At 41.5% G+C, this 23,362-nt stretch overlaps 1 protein-coding gene across 1 annotated transcript in view; it reads left to right on the top strand.

The window, feature by feature from the left end:
* ttn.1 (titin, tandem duplicate 1) overlaps window positions 1-23,362 on the top strand; it is a 127,583-nt gene that overhangs the window by 51,831 nt on the left and 52,390 nt on the right. The window contains exons 102-156 of the mRNA XM_079464582.1: window positions 299-565; window positions 646-915; window positions 996-1,295; window positions 1,385-1,687; window positions 1,801-1,988; window positions 2,195-2,309; window positions 2,393-2,677; window positions 2,773-2,924; window positions 3,009-3,156; window positions 3,295-3,472; window positions 3,560-3,681; window positions 3,768-4,055; window positions 4,148-4,444; window positions 4,526-4,712; window positions 4,819-4,934; window positions 5,013-5,312; window positions 5,398-5,697; window positions 5,819-5,924; window positions 6,008-6,204; window positions 6,300-6,605; window positions 6,691-6,969; window positions 7,066-7,365; window positions 7,478-7,780; window positions 7,867-8,253; window positions 8,346-8,648; window positions 8,746-9,045; window positions 9,128-9,424; window positions 9,518-9,802; window positions 9,892-10,185; window positions 10,305-10,604; window positions 10,697-11,005; window positions 11,273-11,463; window positions 11,557-11,986; window positions 12,072-12,380; window positions 12,508-12,689; window positions 12,774-12,903; window positions 13,017-13,316; window positions 13,404-13,721; window positions 13,811-14,107; window positions 14,194-14,493; window positions 14,598-14,912; window positions 15,000-15,148; window positions 15,239-15,389; window positions 15,484-15,765; window positions 15,843-16,145; window positions 16,256-16,558; window positions 17,045-17,326; window positions 17,491-17,790; window positions 17,872-18,174; window positions 18,279-18,587; window positions 18,760-19,041; window positions 19,128-19,427; window positions 19,505-19,798; window positions 19,886-22,855; window positions 22,965-23,285. Coding sequence (XP_079320708.1) covers window positions 299-565; window positions 646-915; window positions 996-1,295; window positions 1,385-1,687; window positions 1,801-1,988; window positions 2,195-2,309; window positions 2,393-2,677; window positions 2,773-2,924; window positions 3,009-3,156; window positions 3,295-3,472; window positions 3,560-3,681; window positions 3,768-4,055; window positions 4,148-4,444; window positions 4,526-4,712; window positions 4,819-4,934; window positions 5,013-5,312; window positions 5,398-5,697; window positions 5,819-5,924; window positions 6,008-6,204; window positions 6,300-6,605; window positions 6,691-6,969; window positions 7,066-7,365; window positions 7,478-7,780; window positions 7,867-8,253; window positions 8,346-8,648; window positions 8,746-9,045; window positions 9,128-9,424; window positions 9,518-9,802; window positions 9,892-10,185; window positions 10,305-10,604; window positions 10,697-11,005; window positions 11,273-11,463; window positions 11,557-11,986; window positions 12,072-12,380; window positions 12,508-12,689; window positions 12,774-12,903; window positions 13,017-13,316; window positions 13,404-13,721; window positions 13,811-14,107; window positions 14,194-14,493; window positions 14,598-14,912; window positions 15,000-15,148; window positions 15,239-15,389; window positions 15,484-15,765; window positions 15,843-16,145; window positions 16,256-16,558; window positions 17,045-17,326; window positions 17,491-17,790; window positions 17,872-18,174; window positions 18,279-18,587; window positions 18,760-19,041; window positions 19,128-19,427; window positions 19,505-19,798; window positions 19,886-22,855; window positions 22,965-23,285 — 17,103 coding nt within the window. The remainder of the gene's footprint in view (window positions 1-298; window positions 566-645; window positions 916-995; window positions 1,296-1,384; window positions 1,688-1,800; window positions 1,989-2,194; window positions 2,310-2,392; window positions 2,678-2,772; window positions 2,925-3,008; window positions 3,157-3,294; window positions 3,473-3,559; window positions 3,682-3,767; window positions 4,056-4,147; window positions 4,445-4,525; window positions 4,713-4,818; window positions 4,935-5,012; window positions 5,313-5,397; window positions 5,698-5,818; window positions 5,925-6,007; window positions 6,205-6,299; window positions 6,606-6,690; window positions 6,970-7,065; window positions 7,366-7,477; window positions 7,781-7,866; window positions 8,254-8,345; window positions 8,649-8,745; window positions 9,046-9,127; window positions 9,425-9,517; window positions 9,803-9,891; window positions 10,186-10,304; window positions 10,605-10,696; window positions 11,006-11,272; window positions 11,464-11,556; window positions 11,987-12,071; window positions 12,381-12,507; window positions 12,690-12,773; window positions 12,904-13,016; window positions 13,317-13,403; window positions 13,722-13,810; window positions 14,108-14,193; window positions 14,494-14,597; window positions 14,913-14,999; window positions 15,149-15,238; window positions 15,390-15,483; window positions 15,766-15,842; window positions 16,146-16,255; window positions 16,559-17,044; window positions 17,327-17,490; window positions 17,791-17,871; window positions 18,175-18,278; window positions 18,588-18,759; window positions 19,042-19,127; window positions 19,428-19,504; window positions 19,799-19,885; window positions 22,856-22,964; window positions 23,286-23,362) is intronic.

The raw sequence follows: 23,362 nt of genomic DNA on the forward strand, positions 1-23,362 counted from the left end.
CTTATAGTCATGTTATGGTATTATGGTATTTCTCTCTCTGCTGTTTTGTATTTCTTTTGTTTTGTACAAGGGCACATTGTAAAAACATTTAACTTAAAATAGAAACTATTTTGAGTTTAAAGTTAATTCAGTTTAAGAAGAAGCTAAAGTCCTAAAAAATCTAGTCCAGACTGAAGACAATAGAAAACAATATTTTTATGTATGTACACACTTTATGGGACATGCCTGAGAAGTGTAAAATATAAATATTTTAAAAATAAAATGATTAGAAATGCTCATGCTTTTTTTTCTTCAACAGAGGTTCCAGTGGAAATCATCAGGCAACCCACAGATGTATTTGAGCCACCAGGCTCAGATATTGTGTTTGAGGCTGAACTGAATAAGGACAGAGTTGATGTCAGGTGGATGAGGAACAACATGATCATCGTCCAGGGTGACAAATACCAGATGATCAGTGAGGGCAAAGTTCACCGACTGCAGGTCTGTGAGATCAGGCCCCGTGATCAAGGAGAATACAAAATAGTTGCCAAAGACAAGGATGCGAGAGCCAAGCTTGAGCTTGCAGGTATTATAGTGTGCATCAATGCGTTTGTCTTTTTCATATAAGAGAATATTATTATCAATGGGCTTTACTTTTCCTCACAGCTGTGCCAAAGATTAAGACCACAGATCAGAACCTCGTAACAGACGCTGGAAAGCCTTTCGTCATGACCGTTCCCTATGATGCTTATCCTCGTGCTGAGGCTGAATGGTTTTATGAAGACACCAGTCTACCTACCCAGAACAGTGACACATCTAATGATCAGACTGAGTATAGGCTTAAAGACCCTAAGAAGTCAGACAAGGGACGTTACAAGGTTGTCATCAAAAACAAACATGGAACAGGAGAGGCTTTCATAAATCTAGATGTTATCGGTGTGTTGGAAACCCAGCAAGATTTATTTACCAACCTTTAAACAGTTCTATATGTTTATTAATAATAATGTGATTTTTAGATGTTCCTGGACCCGTGAAAAATCTGCAGGTTGTTGACACTGCTGATGGTGAGGTAAGCCTTGCCTGGGAGGAACCAGAAGGCGATGGCGGAAGCAAGATTTTGGCTTATGTGGTTGAGAGGCGTGACATCAAACGCAAGACTTGGACAGTTACCACAGACCGGGCCGACATCCCAGAGTACTGCATTGGCGGATTACAGCGGGACAACATGTATCTCTTCCGCGTATGTGCTCGCAATAGAGTTGGAAATGGAGAGCCTGTTATCACAGACGAGCCAGTTCAAGCCAAGAACAAATTTGGTGAGCATTACTTTTGTCTGGTATAACAATAGCAACAACTCGCCTTACTTTGTGTTGGCAATAATTAAAATATATTCTTCCCTTATCAGACGTGCCCGATGCACCTCAGAATGTCAGGGTTGGAGTTGTCAATAGGTTTGGTGCCACAGTTTCCTGGGAACCACCTGTCTCTGATGGAGGATCTGAGATCACAGCTTACATCATTGAGCTCCGTGACCGCACCGCTGTGAAATGGGAGGCCGCCATGGTTGTGAAAGCTGAAGATCGCACAGCCACACTTAATGACGTTGTTGAGAACAAGGAATACATCTTCAGGGTCAGGGCTGAAAACAAGGCTGGAGTTGGTCAGCCAAGCGCTGCCACAGATCCAGTGAAGATTATGGATCCCATTGGTTAGTAGTGGTTTAGTATATTTATGTGCTAGCTTACTGGCTTTCTTAAATTGTTGCGAAACTGAATGTCACACATATTTAATGGGAATGCTTTTAACTTTTTCTTTATACAGAGAGACCAAGTCCACCTCTGAACTTCAACCACACAAATCAGACCAAAGACTCTGTTCAGTTGTCATGGGAAACACCCATGAACAATGGAGGCAGCATGATTACAGGCTACATCATTGAGAAGTGTGAAGATGGTACCAACAAGTGGTTGAGATGTAACGCTAGGCTTTGCCCAGACCTTTATTACAGGGTATGTCATTTTTATTTTTGTGATAATACTATGTAGTATTTTAGTGAAAAAAAAAAACGTTAAGCTCCCGGCCTAACTAAGATGTTTCTAGCTGGCCAAACAAAAACCCTTTAAAGCAAACTGATCAGGCTTGTAGACTAACTCATTTTTGGGCGGTATAAATAGTTTCTATTCAATTAATAAAACAGCATGTTTCCTTCATTAAGGTTTCTGGATTAAAGTTCGGTCTGAAGTATCACTATAGAGTATGTGCAGAAAATGCTGCTGGAGTGTCTGACCCAGCAGATACCCTTGGGCCACTCTTGGCTGATGATCCTCACGGTGGGCATAAACCATAAACGTACCTTGAAGACATTATACAATGTATACATTATATTAATTTGTTGATTTTTATATTCGCTTAGTGTGTCCTACTATGGATCTCAGTGGATTCAAAAACGGCCTGGAGGTCATCGTCCCAAATGCTCTTCAAATCCGAGTCCCCATTACAGGATATCCTGTGCCCACACCCAAGTGGACATTCGGAGATAAAGAACTCATCGCAGGTGAACGTGTTTCCAAGGTCACGAAACCCACATACACCGAACTGGTCGTTGCTCCAAGCGTGCGCCCAGACAGAGGAACCTACACCTTACAACTGGAGAACGACATGACATCTGTTACTGGAGAGATTGAAGTCAATGTTATTGGTAAGTAAACTTAAATGATACCATTTCATGCTGTAAATCCTGCCATTTGCACAATGATTCACAGTGCAATATCTTTCTTTGCATCTTATTTACAGCATGCCCAAGTGCACCCAAAGACTTCAAAGTCGCAGAGGTTACCAGACATCATGTGCATCTAATGTGGGAGGCACCCGAACATGATGGAGGCAGTGCTGTAACTGGATACAATATTGAGAAACGTGAGGTCTCCCGTAAGACCTGGGTCAAGGTGAGTTGTTCTTTGATTGGTTTAACAACTCATCTACATGCACTTAGTGTACCGTGTGAGTTTAAATAACAACACTCTTTTCAGGTGATGTCAGGAATACAGGACCTGGAGTACACGTGCACAGATGTCATTGAGGGCAAGGAATATTTGTTCAGTGTCATTGCTTGCAACAAATGTGGACCTGGAGAGCCAGCATACATTGATGAACCTGTGAATGTGTCATCCCCAGCCAGTAAGTCATAAGTGATATATGTCAGTAGTTTAACTATTTATTTTTTATGATTCCGAATCATCTTATTTTAGAAGTCTGTTTGTTTGAGATTATAAATTGAATGAACCAAATAATGAATACACATACTTTGAAACACAGCCGTGCCTGATCCACCTGAGAACCTGAAATGGAGAGACAAATCAGCAAAGAGCATCTTCCTCTTCTGGGAACCTCCCAGATACGACGGTGGTGCTCCTGTTAAGGGCTACATTGTTGATAAGTGCCAGCGTGGCACTGACAAATGGGAGGCCTGTGGAGATCCCCTTCCCGAACTGAAGTGAGTGTTCCCGCCACAACATATAAACCATTCTGTTTTGTCATTATTTGAACACATCTGTAACCTGCATCGTTATACATTTTTCAGGTTCCAGGTCACTGGTCTTATTGAAGGTCAGTGGTACGCCTACCGTATCAGAGCGGTGAATAGACTCGGAGCCAGCCGACCATGCAAGGCTACAGATGAGATACTTGCTGTAGATCCTAAAGGTTAGCAATCTAGAGCCATTTACAGCAGTTATTAATTGATAGCCAGCATCCAACCACTTAATTCACGTTGTGTATTGTATTTTCAGATCCACCAGAGATCCAGCTTGACGTGAAGCTCTTGGCTGGCTTGACTGCCAGAGCCGGCACTAAGATCGACCTGCCCGCAGATGTGCTTGGCAAACCAGATCCGAGGGTGAAATGGACAAAGGCTGACCTCGTCCTGAGACCTGATGATAGAGTTACCATTGACACAAAACCTGGCCATTCCATGCTTTCCATTGCTAACACAACCAGATCGGACACATCCACCTACATCATTGAGGCGGTCAACACCAGCGGGCGTGCAACAGCCACTGTTGAAGTTAACATTCTTGGTATACTGTTTTCCATATGCTATTTTAGCAAAATATTCTAACATAACAGTGCACAATGTTAATTGTAATTATGTCTTGATGTTGAAAAACAGATAAACCAGGCCCCCCAGCTGCTTTCGATATCTCTGAAATCACAAACGAGTCATGCTGTCTTGCCTGGAACGCCCCTAGAGATGATGGTGGCTCACCAGTCGCCAACTACATTGTAGAGATGAGACCCACAGATAAGGAAGAGTGGCAGAAACTGTCTGCCACCATCAAGCAAACTGCTTTCAAAGCCTCAAAGCTGGTGCCTATGAAGGAGTATGTCTTCAGAGTGTCTGCTGAGAACCAGTATGGCATAGGCACTCCAGCCGAGCATGTGCCTATTATTGCCAAGTATTCATTTGGTGAGCATAAACTTTACTTTGTAATTCATGGTGTTATTGTTTTGTTTACAAGATGACTTATTGTTTTCCTTTGTCACTTAGACACTCCTGGGGCTCCAAGCAGGGTTCAGCCTTCTGATATCACAAAGGATGCTGTTACTCTCACATGGTATGAACCTGATGAAGATGGTGGAAGTCCCATTACTGGGTACTGGGTTGAGAGGTTTGATCCAGAAACTGACAAATGGATCAGGTGTAACAAGCTGCCGATAAAGGACACAACATACAGGTAGGTTCATTGTTTTTCAGTGCATTGCCATTTGAATTGAACTGTAAAACAGGAACAATGACATTACAATGACATTCCAGTGTTAAATTAAATGTTTCTTTTTCAGGGTAAAAGGTTTGCCAACTAAGAAGAAGTACAAGTTTAGAGTTTTGGCTGAGAATCTTGCAGGACCAGGAAAGCCAAGTGCTGAGACCGAACCAGTTTTGATTAAAGATCCAATTGGTATGTCACTGTTTATTTATTGAATGTTAAGGCAATAAAATGAATAACAAGTACAGTTCTCTAATGTTGTTGTTTTAGATCCTCCTTGGGCTCCCGGAAAGCCTTTCATTAAAGACATTGGCAAGACTACTGCACATCTGCAGTGGACCCGGCCTGAGCACGATGGTGGTGCAAAGATAGAGTCATACATCATTGAGCTTCTAAAGAGTGGAACTGAAGAATGGGTTCATGTAGCTGAGGATGTTCCAACAACAGAACACTTACTGAAGGGTCTGATGGAAAACCAGGAGTATTCGTTCAGAGTCAAGGCTGTCAATGTTGCTGGCAAGAGTGAAGCCAGTGACCCAAGTGACCCTGTTGTCTGCAAAGAGAGACTTTGTGAGTGTTAACTGAAGTAAAGTTTTCAATGTTTCACATCTACTGCTTTATTAACTGAATTTAAATGGTTATTCTCTTAAAATAGATCCCCCATCTGCCCCACGCTGGCTTGAGGTGGTTAACATAACCAAGATCCACTGTGACCTGAAGTGGACAGAGCCAGAGAGTGACAGTGGTTCTCCAATCACCAACTATGTTGTTGAGAAAAGAGATGTCAGACGCAGGGCCTGGCAGACTGTGGACACCACAGTGAAAGACACGAAGTATACTGTGACTCCATTGAATGAAGGTTCTCTGTATGTGTTCCGTGTCGCAGCTGAAAATACAGCTGGTATTGGCGAGTTCTGTGAGCTTGAGGACTCCGTTCTGGCTAAAGATACTTTTAGTAAGTTACTCTACTGCATTGTCATAACATCAGTAAAAACACATAATTTTTTAATAGTTATTTAATTGGTAAAGTAATTTAATGCATTTGAAACCTGTTGATGTAATGACTCCTTTTTTAGCAACACCTGGACCTCCTTACGCTTTGAGTGTTGTTGAAGTTTCCAAGAGACATGTCGATCTGAAGTGGGAGGTACCCAACAATGATGGTGGAAGACCTATTACAAAGTATGCCCAAAATGTTGTATTTACATCTGATGTTTTTATAATGTGTTTAAAACGGAACAATTACTGAGACATTCCTTTTGAAGGTATGTCATTGAGAAGAAAGAGAAAGTTGGCACCCGCTGGGTAAAGTCTGGAAAGACATCCGGCCCTGAATGCATATACAAGGTGACTGATGTTGATGAAGGCTCTGAGGTGCAGTTCCAGGTCCGTGCTGAGAATGAAGCTGGAGTTGGACACCCAAGTGAACCTACTGATATTATGACGATTGAAGATCCCATAAGTATGTATTTAATGCGTAATACCATTGTATGTAATACATACCTCTGGTGTAGTATTGACAGATATAATCACAGTTTTTGTTTTTCTTTTCTTTAGGCGTTCCTTCTCCGCCAACTGATGTCAAGATCGTTGATGCCAGCAGAGAGCACATCAACATTACCTGGAAAGCTCCAGAAAAGAATGGTGGAAGTCCAGTCACTGGCTACCATGTTGAGCTGTCTGAAGCTGGAACTGAAAAATGGATGAGGATCAATGCTCGCCCTGTCAAAGAGCTGAGATTTAAGGCTGAGGAAGGCATCATTCCTGAAAAACAATATGTTCTGCGAGTTCGTGCCATTAATGCGATTGGAGTCAGTGATCCATCTGAGATTTCTGACGGCATCTTTGCCAAAGACCCTGAGTGTAAGTTTGTTGAGTTTTTCAGCACGTCACTGATTAATAATATGACTTGTTTGAAATGTAATACATTTGTTCTTTATTTCAAAAGGTAAGCCAACCATAGATGTGGAGACCCAGGACATTGTGATTGTTGAGGGTGAAAAGCTGGACTTAAAGATCCCATACCGGGCGATACCAAAACCATCAATGGTCTGGAAAAAGGGTGACACTGAACTAAAGACTGAAGACAGGCTCACATTAACATGTGAACTCAATCACGTTCATCTGGAGCTTCTCAGGTGTAAACATGAAGATGCTGGCGCATACACTGTTGCTCTTGAGAACACTTTGGGTTCAGTTACTGGCACAATAAACGTAACAGTGATTGGTAAGTAAACTATATTATCTGGTCTTAGTGTCACACTGTTCATACATAGTGTTAGAAAATGTATTACAATACCGCATTACTTTTTTATTTTTAAAGGCCTGCCTGGACAATGTAAAGACATCTCTGCCAGTGAGGTTACCAAGAACTCTTGTAAAATCTCTTGGGAGCCTCCAGAGAGTGATGGTGGTAGTCCAATCTTGCACTTTGTTTTGGAGAGGAGAGAGGCTCAGAAGAAGACATATTTGCCTGTTATGTCTAGAGACAACATTTTAAACTTTGTGGTAAAAGATCTTATGCTTAACTGTGAATATTACTTCAGAGTTAAGGCTGTTAACAAGATTGGTAGTGGCGAGTATCTCGAGCTGCGCAATCCTGTGATAACAGAAGAACAGAAACGTAAGTATAACTATTTTTTTGTGCACGTTTCCCAAGTTCATCTATAGTTAATATTAATAGGTAATAATAATCTGCTTATTTTCTTATTTATTTGTGGTATAAAATGTCACAGAACATCCAGACCCACCAGTTGAGGTTGAAGCACACACTCCCACCTCAAATTCCATCACTGTTACCTGGATGGCACCACCATATGATGGCGGATGCCCAATCACAGGCTACATCATTGAGAAAATAGAAAAAGATGGCGACAGATTCGAAAGATGTATTCCAAACCTGGTACCTGGTTTCTCCTACACTGTCACTGGCTTGACGGAAGGAAAAGAATACCAGTTCCGTGTCCGTGCAGAGAACATTGCTGGAGCAAGTGACCCATCACGCAGTACAACACTTATTAAGGCAGCTGATCCTGTTGGTATGTTAAAGACACAATATAAATCAGTTCCATTTTGGTTATGAATTTAAAAAGTGAATGTAATGAAACTTTTTTCACTTGTTCAGAACCACCAAAGGTATCACTCCATCCACGCATTGCCTCTGGTCTCTCCGTTAAAAAGGGAGAGGAGATCAAAGTGGATGCCTACATATCCGGATCTCCCTACCCAACGGTTACATGGTTAAGAAATGATGAGAATGTCAGACAGGCGCCAACAAAGAAGAAACCAGATTTCACTGTAAAGAAGAAAAAGAAGACAAAGACCGTTCAGCCGGAACCAGAAGAGGAGTTCCATCCTCCACTATTAGATCGCCTGTCATTCGACCAGAGCAAGAAGGATGAGACTGCATTGATGGTGCGTGATGCCATCAGGACTGATCATGGAAAGTTCACTATCAGAGTTGAAAACACCCATGGTGTCGCGACTGCATCTTGCAACGTCAATGTTCTCGGTAAGTTACTTTCTGAACTGTTGTGGGTGTCTCCATAAGCATTTTTTTTTTGAGTAAAAAGGATGTCTAAACGTTTCTGTTGCAACCTACAGATATGCCCGGCCCTCCTGTCAACTTCGGATTCGAAGACATAAAGAACATCTCAGTCACTTGCACGTGGGACGCACCCCTTGATGATGGTGGCAGCGAGATCATCAACTACATATTAGAAAAGAAAGACAACACTACTGATGACATTGGTTGGGTAACTGTAACTTCAACCCACACAGGGTACAATTACCCTGTAACCAAGCTTATTGAAGGAAAAGAGTACATATTTAGAGTCACTGCTGAGAACAAGTACGGTTGTGGACCGCCATGCTACTCAGAACCACTCATTGCAAAGAATCAATTTGGTATGAACAAATCAAAAACATTTGTTAAATATGCTTCATACATAATAGCTACTATACATTACAATTGATTTTAAATTATCTAAATAATGTTTTGCAGAACCACCTGATGCTCCAAACATGCCAAGAATTGGAGAAGTCACTTCTAGCTCAGCTGCCCTCAGCTGGCATGAGCCGAAGGACAATGGTAGCCCTATCCTGGGCTACTGGGTTGAGAGACGTGAAATTAACAGCAAATATTGGACCAGAGTGAACCGCAACCCTCTCAGTTCACTGGCGGTCAAGGTTGAGGGTCTCATGGAGGGCCTTGTTTATGTCTTTAGAGTCTGTGCTGAGAATCTTGCTGGCCCGGGAGAATTCAGTGTACCAACTGATCCTCAGACTGTAATGGATGCAATCCGTAAGTATTGAACATGCATATAAACTGAACTGAAAATAATTTATCAAATACATAATTTCTACTTCTGAAAATATGTTTGCAGTGCCACCTGGTCCACCTGTACCCAAAATTGTTGATGTCACCAATACAACTATCATCATTTCTTGGGTGCCTCCATTGTACAATGGCGGTGGAGATATCCTGGGATATCATGTTGAGCGCTGTTTGGTCGGAGAGAAGGAATGGGTCCGCTGTACTGAGAGCCGATGCAAGGACCGGAAGTTCACCATAACTGGATTGACTGAGGGAGCTGATTATAACCTTCGTGTGTTTGCTGTGAACGATGCCGGTCACGGAGCTCCAGGCATGACTGAGCCTGTTCAGGCCAAAGAACCTGAGGGTAAGAAACACTTGTACTTTTGTGCATAATGCATTTTGTTTTTGGATGACTTGGTAATTTTAATCAAATTTCCAATATGCGTTTCCTCAACAGAGGCTCCAGTGGTTGACTTTGATATCTCTGTGAGGAATGGAGTCATCATCAGAGCTGGTGAAACACTGCGTCTACCAGCTTTTATTACTGGACGACCTATACCAGAACTGAAGTGGACAAAGGATGAGGCTGAACCAGACAAAGAACGTGTAGTTATTGACACAGAAGGAAAGAACAGCATTTTAAGCATCAAAAATGCTTTGAGATCTGACCATGGCCAATACCAGATCACAGGTACCAACCCCAGTGGAACAAAGGCAGCCTCTGTTAAGGTTGATGTAATGGGTAAGTACAAAATTTGTAAGGTGTTTAAAAATGCTTTTATCTTTTTATTTTTTAAATACTGATATTATTCTATCTCTTTTGTGTAATAGATGTTCCTGGGCCAGTGGTTGATCTTAAGACAGTTCATGTTAGCAAGAAGATGATTTCACTTACCTGGTCAGATCCTCTCGATAATGGTGGAAGTGACGTAATGGGCTATGTTGTTGAGAGAAAAGATGCAAAAATGCACATTTACAGACAACCACTGGAGGTTGCCGCTTGCAAATGTGACATTGTTGGTCTTCTTGATGGCGAAGAATATATGTTCCGTGTGGTTGCAAGGAACAAGTTTGGCCTTGGTGCTCCTATTGAACTTGGGCCTGTTTTAGCAGTGGATCCCAAAGGTAACACAATGTTTATTTATGTAGTATCTTATCTTTATATAATATATTTGCTTATTGTGGGTGATGTTAATTGTTGTAAGGTTCCTACAAAACCTATAAACACTGTTTTAAAATTTCAGGAGTTCCATCTGCCCCTGAGAAACTGCACTACACAGAAAGAACCAAGAACACCATCACTCTGGCTTGGCAACCTCCTCGTAGTGATGGTGGTTCTCCAATCAGAGGCTACTATGTTGAAAAAATGAGACAAGACAGCACTGAATTTGATGTTGCCAACCGCCAAATCTGCAAAGACTGTACCATCACACTGGAAAATTTGTCTGAGAACATGATGTATGACTTCAGAGTGAAAGCTGTCAATGAGATTGGTGATGGAGAACCATCCAAACCAATTAATGTTAATATACAGGATGACGAGCGTATGTATAACTTTCATTTATAAAATATAAGTGTGAAAATGCAGTTTGTTGTTACAATACATGTCTGAAGTTTTTTGTTTAATCTTTTTTAGATGTACCAATTATTAATTGGTTGAAGTTATTTAAGAGTGATGCCATAGTTGTTAAGAAGGGAGCAGGAATTGAAATTCCTGCTGAAATTCTTGGTCTGCCTTTGCCTACCTTTGAGTGGACAAAGAATGGAGTAGTTATTGATGCGCCCACTGAGACAATGACACTGGAATCAGAGGAGATTAACAGGCAAACTATCAATACCAAAATTGGCATTCCAGATACTGTAAGACAAGACACCGGCATTTACAAGCTGACTGCCACAAATATCCGTGGAACAGGTCAGCGCACAATCAGAGTGGATATCTTGGGTAAGACCTCTTATTTTACTCTGTATAATAAATATTTAATATTGTTCCAGATTATTGAGCTCCATTTCATCTGTTTCTTCTATGTATTAATACAAAACTGTGTACATTTGTAACACTCAAAGACCAAAAAAAACAAAAAGTTCTAAACTGCACTTAGTTAAGTTTCATACAGTTTAACAGTCTCATTAAAATCTAGACATCATCATTTGTCACATTACTTTGGAGAAGTAACTGATGGATTTGTCCTAACTATGCTTATTTCTACAGATCGCCCACTGCCACCAAGTAACATTGTGGTCTCTGACATCAAAGCTGAGTCTTGCTACCTTACCTGGGATGCACCAGAGGACAATGGTGGAAGTGAACTTCTCAACTACATTATTGAGAAGAGGGATGCCAGCAAAAAGAAGTCTGACTGGGAACAAATAACATGCTGTATCATTGACAGACGCTATGGGGTTAGTATAGTAAACATTTTCATATATATTCATTGTGATTTACAGTATGTGTCTACATATTTTCAACATTTTTCATGAATTACACTTCTAAAGGTGTACAAACTGGAAGCCTACGGTACATACCAGTTCCAGATCAAAGCAGAGAACAAATATGGAGTCAGTGATGGTTGTGAATCAGAAAAGGTTGTCCTGAAAGATCCGTTTGGTCTTCCTGGTCCACCCCAGAGGCCAAGGATTATTGGACACACCCGCTCATCCATGTTGGTGACCTGGGAGCCTCCCAAAGACAATGGTGGCTCAACCATTCAGGGCTATTGGCTTGAAAAGAGAGAGAGGGGAGCTGTTTACTGGAGTCGTGTTAACAGGGCTCCAGTAACTAAACCAGCAGTCAAGGGTCTGGAATACAACATACTCCACCTCATCGAGGGTGCTGAGTACAAGTTCCGTGTAATGGCTCAGAATGCAGCTGGGGTTGGACCTCCAAGCGAGGCAACTGAGTGTGTATTTGCACTTGACCCAAGAAGTAAGAAACCGTTTCTGTTTTGATACCATGCATTTATTCATTCTTATGAGCAAAATGTTTTATCCCTAAATGTTACATATTATAGACCCTCCAAGTCAACCTGCAGCACCTGTAGTAGCAGACAAAACCACAAGCAGCGTGACTCTTTCCTGGACCCCACCTGAAAAAGATGGAGGTAGTCCAGTAAAGGGTTACATCGTTGAAGTTCAAGATGAAGGGTCCCATCAGTGGAAAAGAATAAATACACCAGAGAAGCTCATCCTCACAAATACATACACTGTGTCAGGGCTTAAAGAGAATAAGAAATGCAGGTTCAGAATTGTTGCTGTCAACGCTGCTGGTGAATCCGAGCCAAGTCCAAGAACTGCTGATATCATTGTACAGGACATTCTGGGTACGTGCTTTTGGTATATGCTGTGATGATTTATCATCTAGAATAATATACAGTATAACACATGTATAAATCATATGCACTTTTTGGTATCTGTGGATTAAAACAATGTTTCTGTACATTTTTACAGAGGAACCTATCATAACCCTGGATGTCACAGCTCATGAGCTTCTGAATTGTCGTGCTGGAACGACCATCAAGATTCCAGCCACTGTTTCAGGTAAACCTATTCCGAATGTCACATGGGACTTTGATGGAACTGCCCTAACAGAGAAAAAGAATGAGCGCCACACCCTCCCTGAGGATTCAGAGGTATGACTATGCATATAGTTTAAAACACTTTTTTAGTCCAATGTACACACATATATGCAATCATATTTTTTTTTCATTTTGCAGATTTTGTCCACTGATACAAAATCAGTCGTAACAATCCCTGAGTGTAAACTAAATCACTCCGGACGATACATCATCACTGCCAACAACCAAGCTGGTACCAAAGTTGTTAAAGTGCGTGTGAATGTGCTTGGTAAGTAGTATTACATTCATAATCTCAAAAACTTAAATGATACTATCATACGTAGATAACCAAGACAAAAGTATGCAGTATATTACATTCTCATGTCTGGTGCTTTGGTCTAGATTTGCCTGGACCACCTAAAGACCTCAAAATCAGTGACATCACACGTGGAACATGTAGGTTAACTTGGAAGCCTCCAGACTGTGATGGTGGTGACAGAATCAAAAGCTACTTCATTGAGAAAAAGACTGTGGAGGGAAAGGCTTGGACAAAGGTCAATCCAGCTTGTGCGACTCAGTCCTTTGTTGTGCCTGACCTCATCGAGGGACAAGAATATTTGTTCCGCATACGAGCTGAGAATCGCTTCGGTTTGGGTCCCCATATTGAGACAATTCAACAGACTAGAGCCAGGGATCCTATACGTAAGTGTACTTTTTCCGTTTTTTATGTGATTTAGAGTGATTTACAAAGACAGTATAACCTAGTTGTTTAAACATTGTACACTGCAGATCCTCCTGATCCTCCCACGAGAGTCAAAATAGTTGACCTCTCCAAGGGTATTGTGACTCTGACATGGAAGCCCCCGAGGAATGATGGTGGAGCACCTGTGACCCACTACAATGTGGAACGACTTTGGTGGGACAGTAGTGGAAACCAACAGGAGTCTTGGAGACAGTGTAATCGCCGTGATATTGAAGGCACCATATTTAAAGTGGAGGATCTCCACCAGGGAGCAGAATATGAATTCCGTGTCAAGGCTGTGAATGAGGCAGGTGCAAGCAGACCATCCTCCACAGCAGGACCCATCGTTATTAAGGACCAGAATAGTACGTATAAAGTTGCATACAGAAAGCAATTCAGTGAATTTGACAGTTGTGAATAGCGCACCAATTTATATTTTATTTCTCACTTGTAGGAGCACCTTTAATTGAACTTCCAGAATTCTTGGAGGTTGAACAGGGCACAGATATTGACATTGTTGCCAAGATTAAGGGCTGTCCATTCCCAACACTCACATGGCAGAAAGCTCCACCACACAAGCGTGACAACAAGGTTGATATCGAGTACGATGAGCACATCAACAAGCTTGTGTCTGATGATAGCTGTACGCTGCTGATCCAGCAAGGCAAACGCTCAGATACTAGCCTCTACACTCTCACTGCTAGCAACAGCCTTGGTACAGTTTCAAAGGAAATGAGGCTTAATGTTCTAGGTAAGCTGCCACAATTATTTATTTTCTTTTTATGAAGACACAGATGTTGTCTTGGTATAAAGACAATGCTGTTTTTTTCCAAACAGGACGTCCTGGGCCTCCCTCTGCACCAATAAAGTTTGAGGAAATTCGTGCTGAACAAATATCACTTTCATGGCTGCCTCCTGTAGATGATGGTGGCTCCAAAATTACAAACTACACTATTGAGAGACGTGTCGCCAGCAGGAAAAATTGGATTCCTGTCACGAGTGAACCCAAAGAGCGATTCTACACCATTGAGGGTCTGATGCCAGGCCATGAGTATATTTTCAGAATCAGGGCTCAGAACAAATATGGTGTTGGTGATCCTCTGGACAGTGAACCTGAAGTAGCCAGGGATGTTTTATGTAGGTTCTCATTGCAGCCATTCAGTATACCTACTTTAGAGTGGTTGTGTAAAAAAATGTAATTACTTTAACTTGATAACATTGATTATATTCTTTTATTGCAGTGCCACCTGGCCAATGTGAAAAGCCCACACTTTCTAGCATCACAATAGACTCCATGACTGTGAACTGGGAGGAGCCTGACTCAGATGGAGGTTCTCCAATCACAGGCTTCTGGCTTGAACGTAAAGAAACAACATCTAAGCGCTGGAACAGAGTAACTCGGGATCCGATCAGGCCCATGGCACTCGGCGTGTCCCACACCGTCAAAGGACTCATTGAGGGATCCCAATATCTGTTCCGTGTGACAGCAATTAACATCGCTGGTTGTGGACCTCCAAGTGAGCCATCTGACCCAACGTTTGCCAGAGATCCAATTGGTAGGAATCGTAGCAGTGTAGGAATCAATAGCATGTCTAATTTAATGTCTATTTTAGACTCACAGTATGACCATTTTTGTCTTGTAGCTCCACCTTCTTCTCCAACCCCCAAAGTCACAGACTGGACTAAATCTACGGTAGATCTGGAATGGATTCCACCTCTGAAGGATGGCGGTTCTAAGATAATGGGTTACTATGTTGAATACAAAGAGGAGGGTACAGAAGCGTGGGTCAAGGTTGGTTAACGCATATTATGCATTTTAACAGAACGTTAACACTAATCATGTAATCTTTATACACTACAAGATGTCTTAATTTCATTTCAGGCTAAAGACAAGGAAGTTAGAGGAACCAAATTTGTGATAACTGGACTGAAACCGAATGCATTTTATAAATTTAGAGTTTTGGCATTTAATGCTGCTGGTCTGAGTGAACCAGGCGAAATCGCAGATGCTCTTGAAATGAAGGACCGGATAAGTAAGTCTCAAAGGTTCAACATGTGGATTGTAGTTGCTTTTGGCCATATAAAAACTCTTTGGCCATATAATGACGGTCAAACTTGTTGTTTCAGTTACCCCAGTGCTTGAGCTTGATGTCTCAGTAAAGGAAAGAATGACTGTTCATGCTGGAGGTGTTATTCGTATCCTGGCTTATGTGTCTGGCCAACCTCCACCTATGATAACATGGGACAGAGATCAAGGACCTGTTCCGGCAGAAGCTGTTGTTGAAACCACTGCCATCAGCTGCTCATTGGTAATGAAGGAATGCACCAGGAAGCAACAAGGTGTTTATACAATAACAGCCAAGAATGATGGGGGAGAGGTGAAGAGATCTGTTATTGTTGATGTACTTGGTGAGTATTATCTGAGACTGTAACAAATAACATTACATGATTTGAAAAAGTATGGTACAGTTTTTTCTTTCCCGCAGATGTCCCCGGGCCAGTGGGTGCCCCTCTCACTGCAGAGAATCTAACCAGTGATTCATGCAAGCTAAACTGGTTCTTCCCTGAGGATGATGGTGGATCTGCTATCTCTAACTACGTTATTGAGAAGCGCGAAGCTGAGCGCAAGGCTTGGACATCTTGCTCCCACACAGCTGGCAGACAAAATGCTGTTGTAAACAATCTGGTGCTAAGAAAGGCATACTTCTTCAGGGTTGCAGCTGAAAATGCAATTGGAGTAGGTCCGTTCTGCCAAACGGCATGCGAAATTGTGATCAGAGATCCTATCAGTAAGTTTGTTGGCTTTTTCATTTCAAAATAGCAAACACCGATGCTGAAAATCTTTTGGGTGCATAGTCTTAAAATTTGAAGCTAATTATCATTTTACTTCATTGACCAGCTGTTCCAGACCGTCCAGAAGAGCTTGAGGTGACTGCAGTTACTAAAGACTATATCAGTGTGACTTGGAAACCACCTAATAATGATGGAGGATCCGAGGTGACATCCTACATTATTGAGGCACGCATGATTGGAAAAGACAAATTTGTCAGACTGACCAAAGACAAATTGATGGATCGCCGATTCACATATGATGGTCTCCGTGAAGGTGACAGCTATGAGCTCCGTGTCAGTGCAGTCAATGAAATTGGCCCAGGCAAGCCGTCCTTCCCCACAAAGGCAATTACATGTAAAGATGAACTTGGTAAGTGACGGTTTTAGCTTTTTTAACTATTAACCATTAGCCATTTTTACTGGGTTGAGTTCATTGTTGTGTCAATTGTACTGTGTAACTTGAATGCACTATAAGTTTAGATAAAATCATTTGATAAATGTGTTTTGTCTAAAAGGTACAATTATTCAAAGTAATATACAAAATAAGTGCCTTAAATGTTGAAAAAGTCTATGAACAAAACTTGACTTTAAAAGGTCACTGGAGACACCAACTGGCCTTTGGATTTTATATGTTTTGATGTTCACTTCCTCCACAAGTTATAGATTCTTGTTTCTATTTTATGCTCAAATAGAAATTTCTGATATTCAGATATAAAATTCTAAGTCCAAAAGCTTCCGGATGATGATTGTTTTAATTTTAGATATAAACTAGCCTTACATTAAATAAACCTATGGGTCACTTGTGACTCACTGTGTAGCCTACTGATGTTTTAAACATTTCTATTTACAATTTCAGAGCCCCCTACAATTGAACTAGACTTCCGTGACAAGGTTATTGTGCGTGTCGGTGAAAGTTTTGCACTTGTTGGCCGCTACACTGGAAAGCCAGCTCCGTCTGTCACTTGGTCAAGAGATGATAAGGAATTGAAAGCAGACAGCCACATCCAGTTCAAAAAGACTCTTACCACAATGTCCTTGGGTATTATCAAAGCTCAGCGAGAACACAGTGGCAAATACTGTGTGACAGTAGAGAACTGCACTGGTGCTCGTAAGGGCATTTGTAATGTTACAGTTGTTGGTAAGTCCCCTTAAAGGTACATTTCAGTAAACTACATCATGTTGTTCCAAACTCAGAAAATCTAAAGAATTCTCTTTCTATTTACTGAACTTGAAAATAAAGCATACTGTTGTAGTATGACAAGCAATTCATTCTAACTATGAATATTGTGTATGTTTTTTAAGATCGGCCATTGCCTCCTGAGGGCCCAGTGGTCTTTGAGGAAGTTCACAGAGATCACATGGTCATTTCTTGGAAGCCACCTCTTGATGATGGTGGATGCGAAATTTCTAATTACATCATTGAAAAGAGGGACGTAAACAGGGACATGTGGACAACTGTAACATCTGCCACCACAAAAACCACTTGTAAAGTACCTAAGCTTCAAGAGGGGCGTGAATATGTTATGAGAATTAGTGCCGAGAACATATATGGCATAAGTGACCCCCTGGAGTCAGAGGAGATGAAAGCTAAAGATCTGTTTAGTAAGTTCAAACACAGTACAAAATGTATTTAAACATTTTTGTATTGTTTTGTAAATTTGCTGTGATGTCACCTAATTACAGGGGTACCTGAGGCACCTGAGCAACCCATTGTCAAAGATGTGTATCATGACTCTGCACTAGTGATTTGGAACCGTCCTCGTGATGGTGGAAAGCCCATCACTAACTATATCTTGGAGAAGAAGGAGCCCTCGTCTAAAAGATGGTCTCGTGCGACCAGAGATCCAATTTACCCTGCTACCCAGTACAGGGTACAAGAGCTTGTTGAAGGCTGTAAATATGAATTCCGTGTAATGGCAGAGAATGAATTGGGCACTGGAGATCCTAGCCCTCCATCCAAGTCTATTCTTGCTAAGGATCCCATAGGTAAATCTTTATCATTTTTTGTTTTGTTTTATTGCTTAATGCATATGAATTAGTATAGAATATTTTACTGACTTACTTTGCCACACTGACTTATCTTCTAATAGTTCTGCCAAGCCCACCTGTTTTGCCTGAGGCTGTTGACAAGACTAAAGATACTGTGAGTCTTTCATGGCGTGTTCCACGGCACGATGGCAAAGGCAAAATCTTTGGTTACTTAATTGAGTATCAGAAGCCTGGTGCAATCGAATGGATCAAAGCCAATGAAACTCCTGAGTCATGCCCTGATACTAAGTTTGTTGTGAAAAATCTACCAGAAGGTGAAGAGCTCAGGTTCAGAATTATGGCTGTGAATGCAGCTGGAAAATCTGACCCTGCTTATGTCAAGGAACCGGTGAAAGTTCATGATAGACTTGGTAATTTTTGTTTTCTTTTTTCATATTCCTAAAATCCATTAGAGTAGTAGTGAAAAGTAGCTGCAAACTTATATACAGTATGTTTATATATACAATTAAAAAACTTTTGCTAATTAGCTATGTCAAATTCATACATTTAATGAACAATGTATATGTCTATATTTCTATGCAGAAGAGCCAGAGTTGCTGTTAGATGGTAACATGGCACGTGACCACCTTGCCATGGTTGGAACGGACATCACACTTAGTGCCAAAATTAAGGGCATGCCGATTCCCACTGTTTTTTGGAAAAAGAATGATGGTGAAGTTCCTGCTCATTGTCTCATTGAGGTTACAGCGAGTGGAAGCAAACTTCACATTAAGAAATGTACCCGTGCTGACTGTGGCAATTACACCATCACTATTCAAAACGCAGCTGGAATCAAATCTGCTACCTGCACTGTTCTTACTCTTGGTATGTTTAACATTTTGAAAACCCTAAAATAAAAGCAACACACACCTATTGTAGTTCTCCGATGACTGTTTTTCCTCTAAACCTAGATAAACCTAGACCTCCAAGGAATCTTACTGTGTCTGAAGTGACAAGTGAGTCAGCTTATGTGACATGGCAAAAGCCAGAAGATGATGGTGGTGCTGTTATCTCTCACTATATTGTGCAAAAGAAAGATGTAGCCTCTGACAGCTGGGTTCCAGTTTGTGCTGCCTCTAAAAAGCTTAGCCTCATGGCTATGTATCTAGTGGAAGGAACCCAGTATCTCTTCAAAGTGGCAGCTGAGAATCAGTTTGGCAGAAGTGCATTCATTGAAACCACAAAACCCATCAAGGCAGTTGATCCTCTTTGTAAGTATGACATGTATGTTATTTTTAGATTTTTGTTTTTTGTTTCTTTTTTAATTCATTTGTTTTTTAACCTAAAGACCCCCCTGGTCCACCCAAGAATCTGCATCATGTGGGTTTAGACAAAACCGAAGTATGGCTTCAGTGGGAGTTGCCTGATCGCACGGGTGGAAGTGAGATTACTGGATTTATTGTTGAATATCAGGAGGAAGGTGCCACCGACTGGGTCAGCTTCAAGACTGTCAGCAATCCTCAATGCCATGTCACTGGACTTGCAGAGGGAAAAACTTACAGATTCCGTGTAAAATCTCAAAATGCGATAGGCATTAGCCGACCAGACACCAGTGTACCAATTACATGCCAGGAGAAAACATGTAAGACATAATTACATTTAAATCTTTTTAATTTTTAATGTTATAATTTATAAATAATCACATTTATTATGTCCAATTCTTTTTCAGTGGCTCCAACTATTGAAGTTGATGTGAAACTTATTGAAGGTCTTGTGGTGAAGGCTGGCACCACAATTGTTCTCCCAGCAATCATGCATGGAATCCCAACTCCAACACCCAAGTGGCAAAGTGATGGAAATGAGTTGAAAACTGAGGGCAAATATAAAATCAATACTGAAGGAAACTCAACTGTTTTAAATATTAGTGAATGTGTCAGGACTGACAGTGGAGAGTATGTTCTCACTGTGGCAAATCCTGCAGGCAGCAAGTCAGTTGCTCTGCATTTCACTGTCCTTGATGTTCCGTCTGCTCCAGTTGGTCCAGTAAATATCCTTGAGGTTACTCCTGATTATATGATAATCCAGTGGCGTGCACCCAAAGACGATGGTGGTACACCTTTGATGAACTACGTTGTTGAGAAGAAGGATGTAAAGAAGCCTTGGGAACCATGGTCAGTTGTGAGTTCCGGAAGCACAGCCATAAAAGCCAAAGTCCCACGGTTGGAGAAGGGACGTGAATATATTGTGCGCATACGTGCTGAGAACAAGATTGGCATTGGTGCTGCCCTTGAAAGTCCTCCCACTGTTGCTAAACATATGTTTGATCCACCAGGTCCTCCTGGCCGACCCACATGTTCTGATATAACAGAAAATGCTGTAACAGTTTCATGGACTGAACCTGAAACCGATGGTGGCAGCCCTGTGAGTGGCTACATTGTTGAGCGCAGGGAGATGACTGGCAAATGGATCCGTGTCAATAAAACACCAGTCTTAGATACAAGATACAGGGTCTGTGGTCTGTTTGAGGGTAACAGCTATGAATTTAGAATCTTTGCTGAAAATATTGCTGGTGTAAGTGAACCATCATATCCATCAGACCCAGTGAAAGCCCAACGGCCGATTACTGTACCGGGGCCTCCAAGTAACATTAAGCTCAAGGACTGGAGCAAGTCATATGCAGATTTGTTATGGACCAAACCTTCCAGAGATGGAGGCAGTCTTATCCTAGGCTATGTTGTAGAATACCAGAAATCGGGATCTGCACAGTGGGACAAAATAAATAAGGATCTTATTAAGTTCTGTGCATTTAGAGTACCTGGACTTATACAAGGCACAGAGTACAGATTTCGCATTAGAGCTTCTAACAAGGTTGGAGATGGTGAGCCAAGAGAACTTACAGAAACTGTGCTTGCCAAAGACATTCTTGTTCCCCCTGACGTAACAGTGGACGTTGCTTGCCGTGACCTTCTTACAGTTAGAGCAGGGCAGATAATCAACCTTGTGACCCGTGTCAAGGGCAGACCTGATCCTGAGATCACTTGGACTAAAGATGCAAGAGCCTTGGGTAGAGATAAGCGCACTGACATGAACAACAACTTCCCTCTTGTTGAGCTGGTCATTCAGGATGCTGTTAGAGCTGATTACGGAAAATATGCAATTCAGGCAAAGAACAGCAGTGGTCAGGCACAAGCTACAATTATTGTCAATGTGCTTGATATTCCTGGAGCTTGTCAAAATGTGAAGGTTGCTTATGCGACTAAAGACTCGTGTATGGTGTCTTGGGAAAATCCAGAGGATAATGGTGGTACTGAAATTACCAACTTTATAATTGAGTGCAGACAGCCCAACCAAAGAGGATGGACAGTTGTTACATCTGACTGCACCAAACGACTTGTCAAAGCACCACTTGTTGAGAATTGTGAATATTTCTTCCGTGTAAGTGCAGAGAATAAAATTGGTGCTGGCCCTCCAACTGAAACGAAAACACCAGTCCTTGCTGTTGATCCAGTAGAAAAGCCTGGTGAGCCAGAGAACTTCCAAATTACTGAAATCGGTAAGACATTTGTCTTCCTCAAATGGAAGAAGCCGGACAATGATGGTGGTAGCCGTAACCTTGCTTACCATGTTGAAAAGAAACCTAAAGAAGCAGAGGAATGGGAAAGACTGCACAAAGGTGCCATAAAGGAAACATATTTCATGGTTGACAGATGTATTGAGAACCAAATTTATCAGTTTAGAGTTCAAACAAAGAATGAGGGCGGAGAGAGTAACTGGGTGACAACAGCTGAAGTTCTTGTGAAGGAGGAACGTGTACAGCCGGAGCTCAAAGTCAAACTGGAGGGAACTCTTGTTGTTAAAGCTGGAGAGTCCATTCCAATTGAGGCGGATTTTAAAGGTAAACCTCAGCCTGATATAAAATGGTCTAAAGAGAATTACACTGGAGATATCCACAAAAGCCCAAGAGTGCAGATTGAAACTGGCACCAACTTCACAAAATTGCTGCTTTCAAATTCTAAACGTGGAGATACTGGAAAATACATAATCACTGCAACAAATGCAGCAGGAAGCTGCTCTGCTGAAGCCAAAATAAATGTTCTTGACAGGCCAGGTCCTGTTAGAGAACTAAAGGTCTCGGATATTTCTGTGGACAGATGCAAGCTTACATGGGAGATCCCAGAAGATGATGGTGGGTGTGAGATCTATAACTACATCATAGAGAAATGTGAGACAAAGAGAGGGGTATGGTCGATTCATTCAGCTGCTGTTATAACTAATTCAGCTAAAGTTACTCGCCTCATTGAAGGAAATGAATATATATTCAGAGTGAGAGCTGAGAACAAAATGGGGGCTGGCCCCACTGTGGAAACAGAGTCCTTCGTTGCAAGAACCCAGTTCAGCAGACCAGGTGCACCATATACTCCAGAAGTGACCAAAATTACAAAAGACGAAATGGTTGTAATGTGGTGTTCTCCTGATTATGATGGTGGAAAACCCATCACTGGTTATATTCTTGAGAAAAAAGAGGAGCATGCCATTCGTTGGGCATCAGTTACTAAGTCCCCAATTGCAGGACAACAGATGACAGTTACAGGGCTATTGCCCAATCATAATTACCAGTTCCGTGTAAAAGCGGAAAATGAAATTGGAGTTGGTGATGCAAGCAAACCATCTAGATCCCTCACAGCAAGAGATCCAATTGGTATGTTCAGTCATTTACTTTCATAAATATATTGGTGCCATATTAGTGCCATATCACCATATTTATCAGTACCAAATATTTAATGTCTATGTTTTTTTATCTATTGCAGAGCCACCTGGCCCAGTTGGTAATTTAAAGGTGGCTGATAGCTCAAAAACATCAATCACTCTTTCATGGACAAAGCCAACATATGAAGGAGGTGCTCCTCTTATTGGATATGTCGTTGAGATGAGAGTCAAGGGCACAGTCAAGAAAGGTGATGAAGGCTGGAAGAGGTGCAATGTTGCTGCCCAGCTGATCGGAACAGAATTCACAGTCTCAAGTCTTGACGAGAAGTTTGAATATGAATTCCGTGTTTCTGCTCAAAATCAAATTGGCATGAGTCAACCAACTAATCTTCAAGGAGCTGTGTCACCAAGAGAAGTCTTGGGTAGGTTTTCCTGAAGAGCTCTAAAAAAACAACTCTATGAACTCTTCTTGTAACATTCTTTCCTATTTCCATGTTTT

Source organism: Barbatula barbatula, assembly GCF_947034865.1.
Source record: "Barbatula barbatula genome assembly, chromosome: 9".
Taxonomy (NCBI): domain Eukaryota; kingdom Metazoa; phylum Chordata; class Actinopteri; order Cypriniformes; family Nemacheilidae; genus Barbatula; species Barbatula barbatula.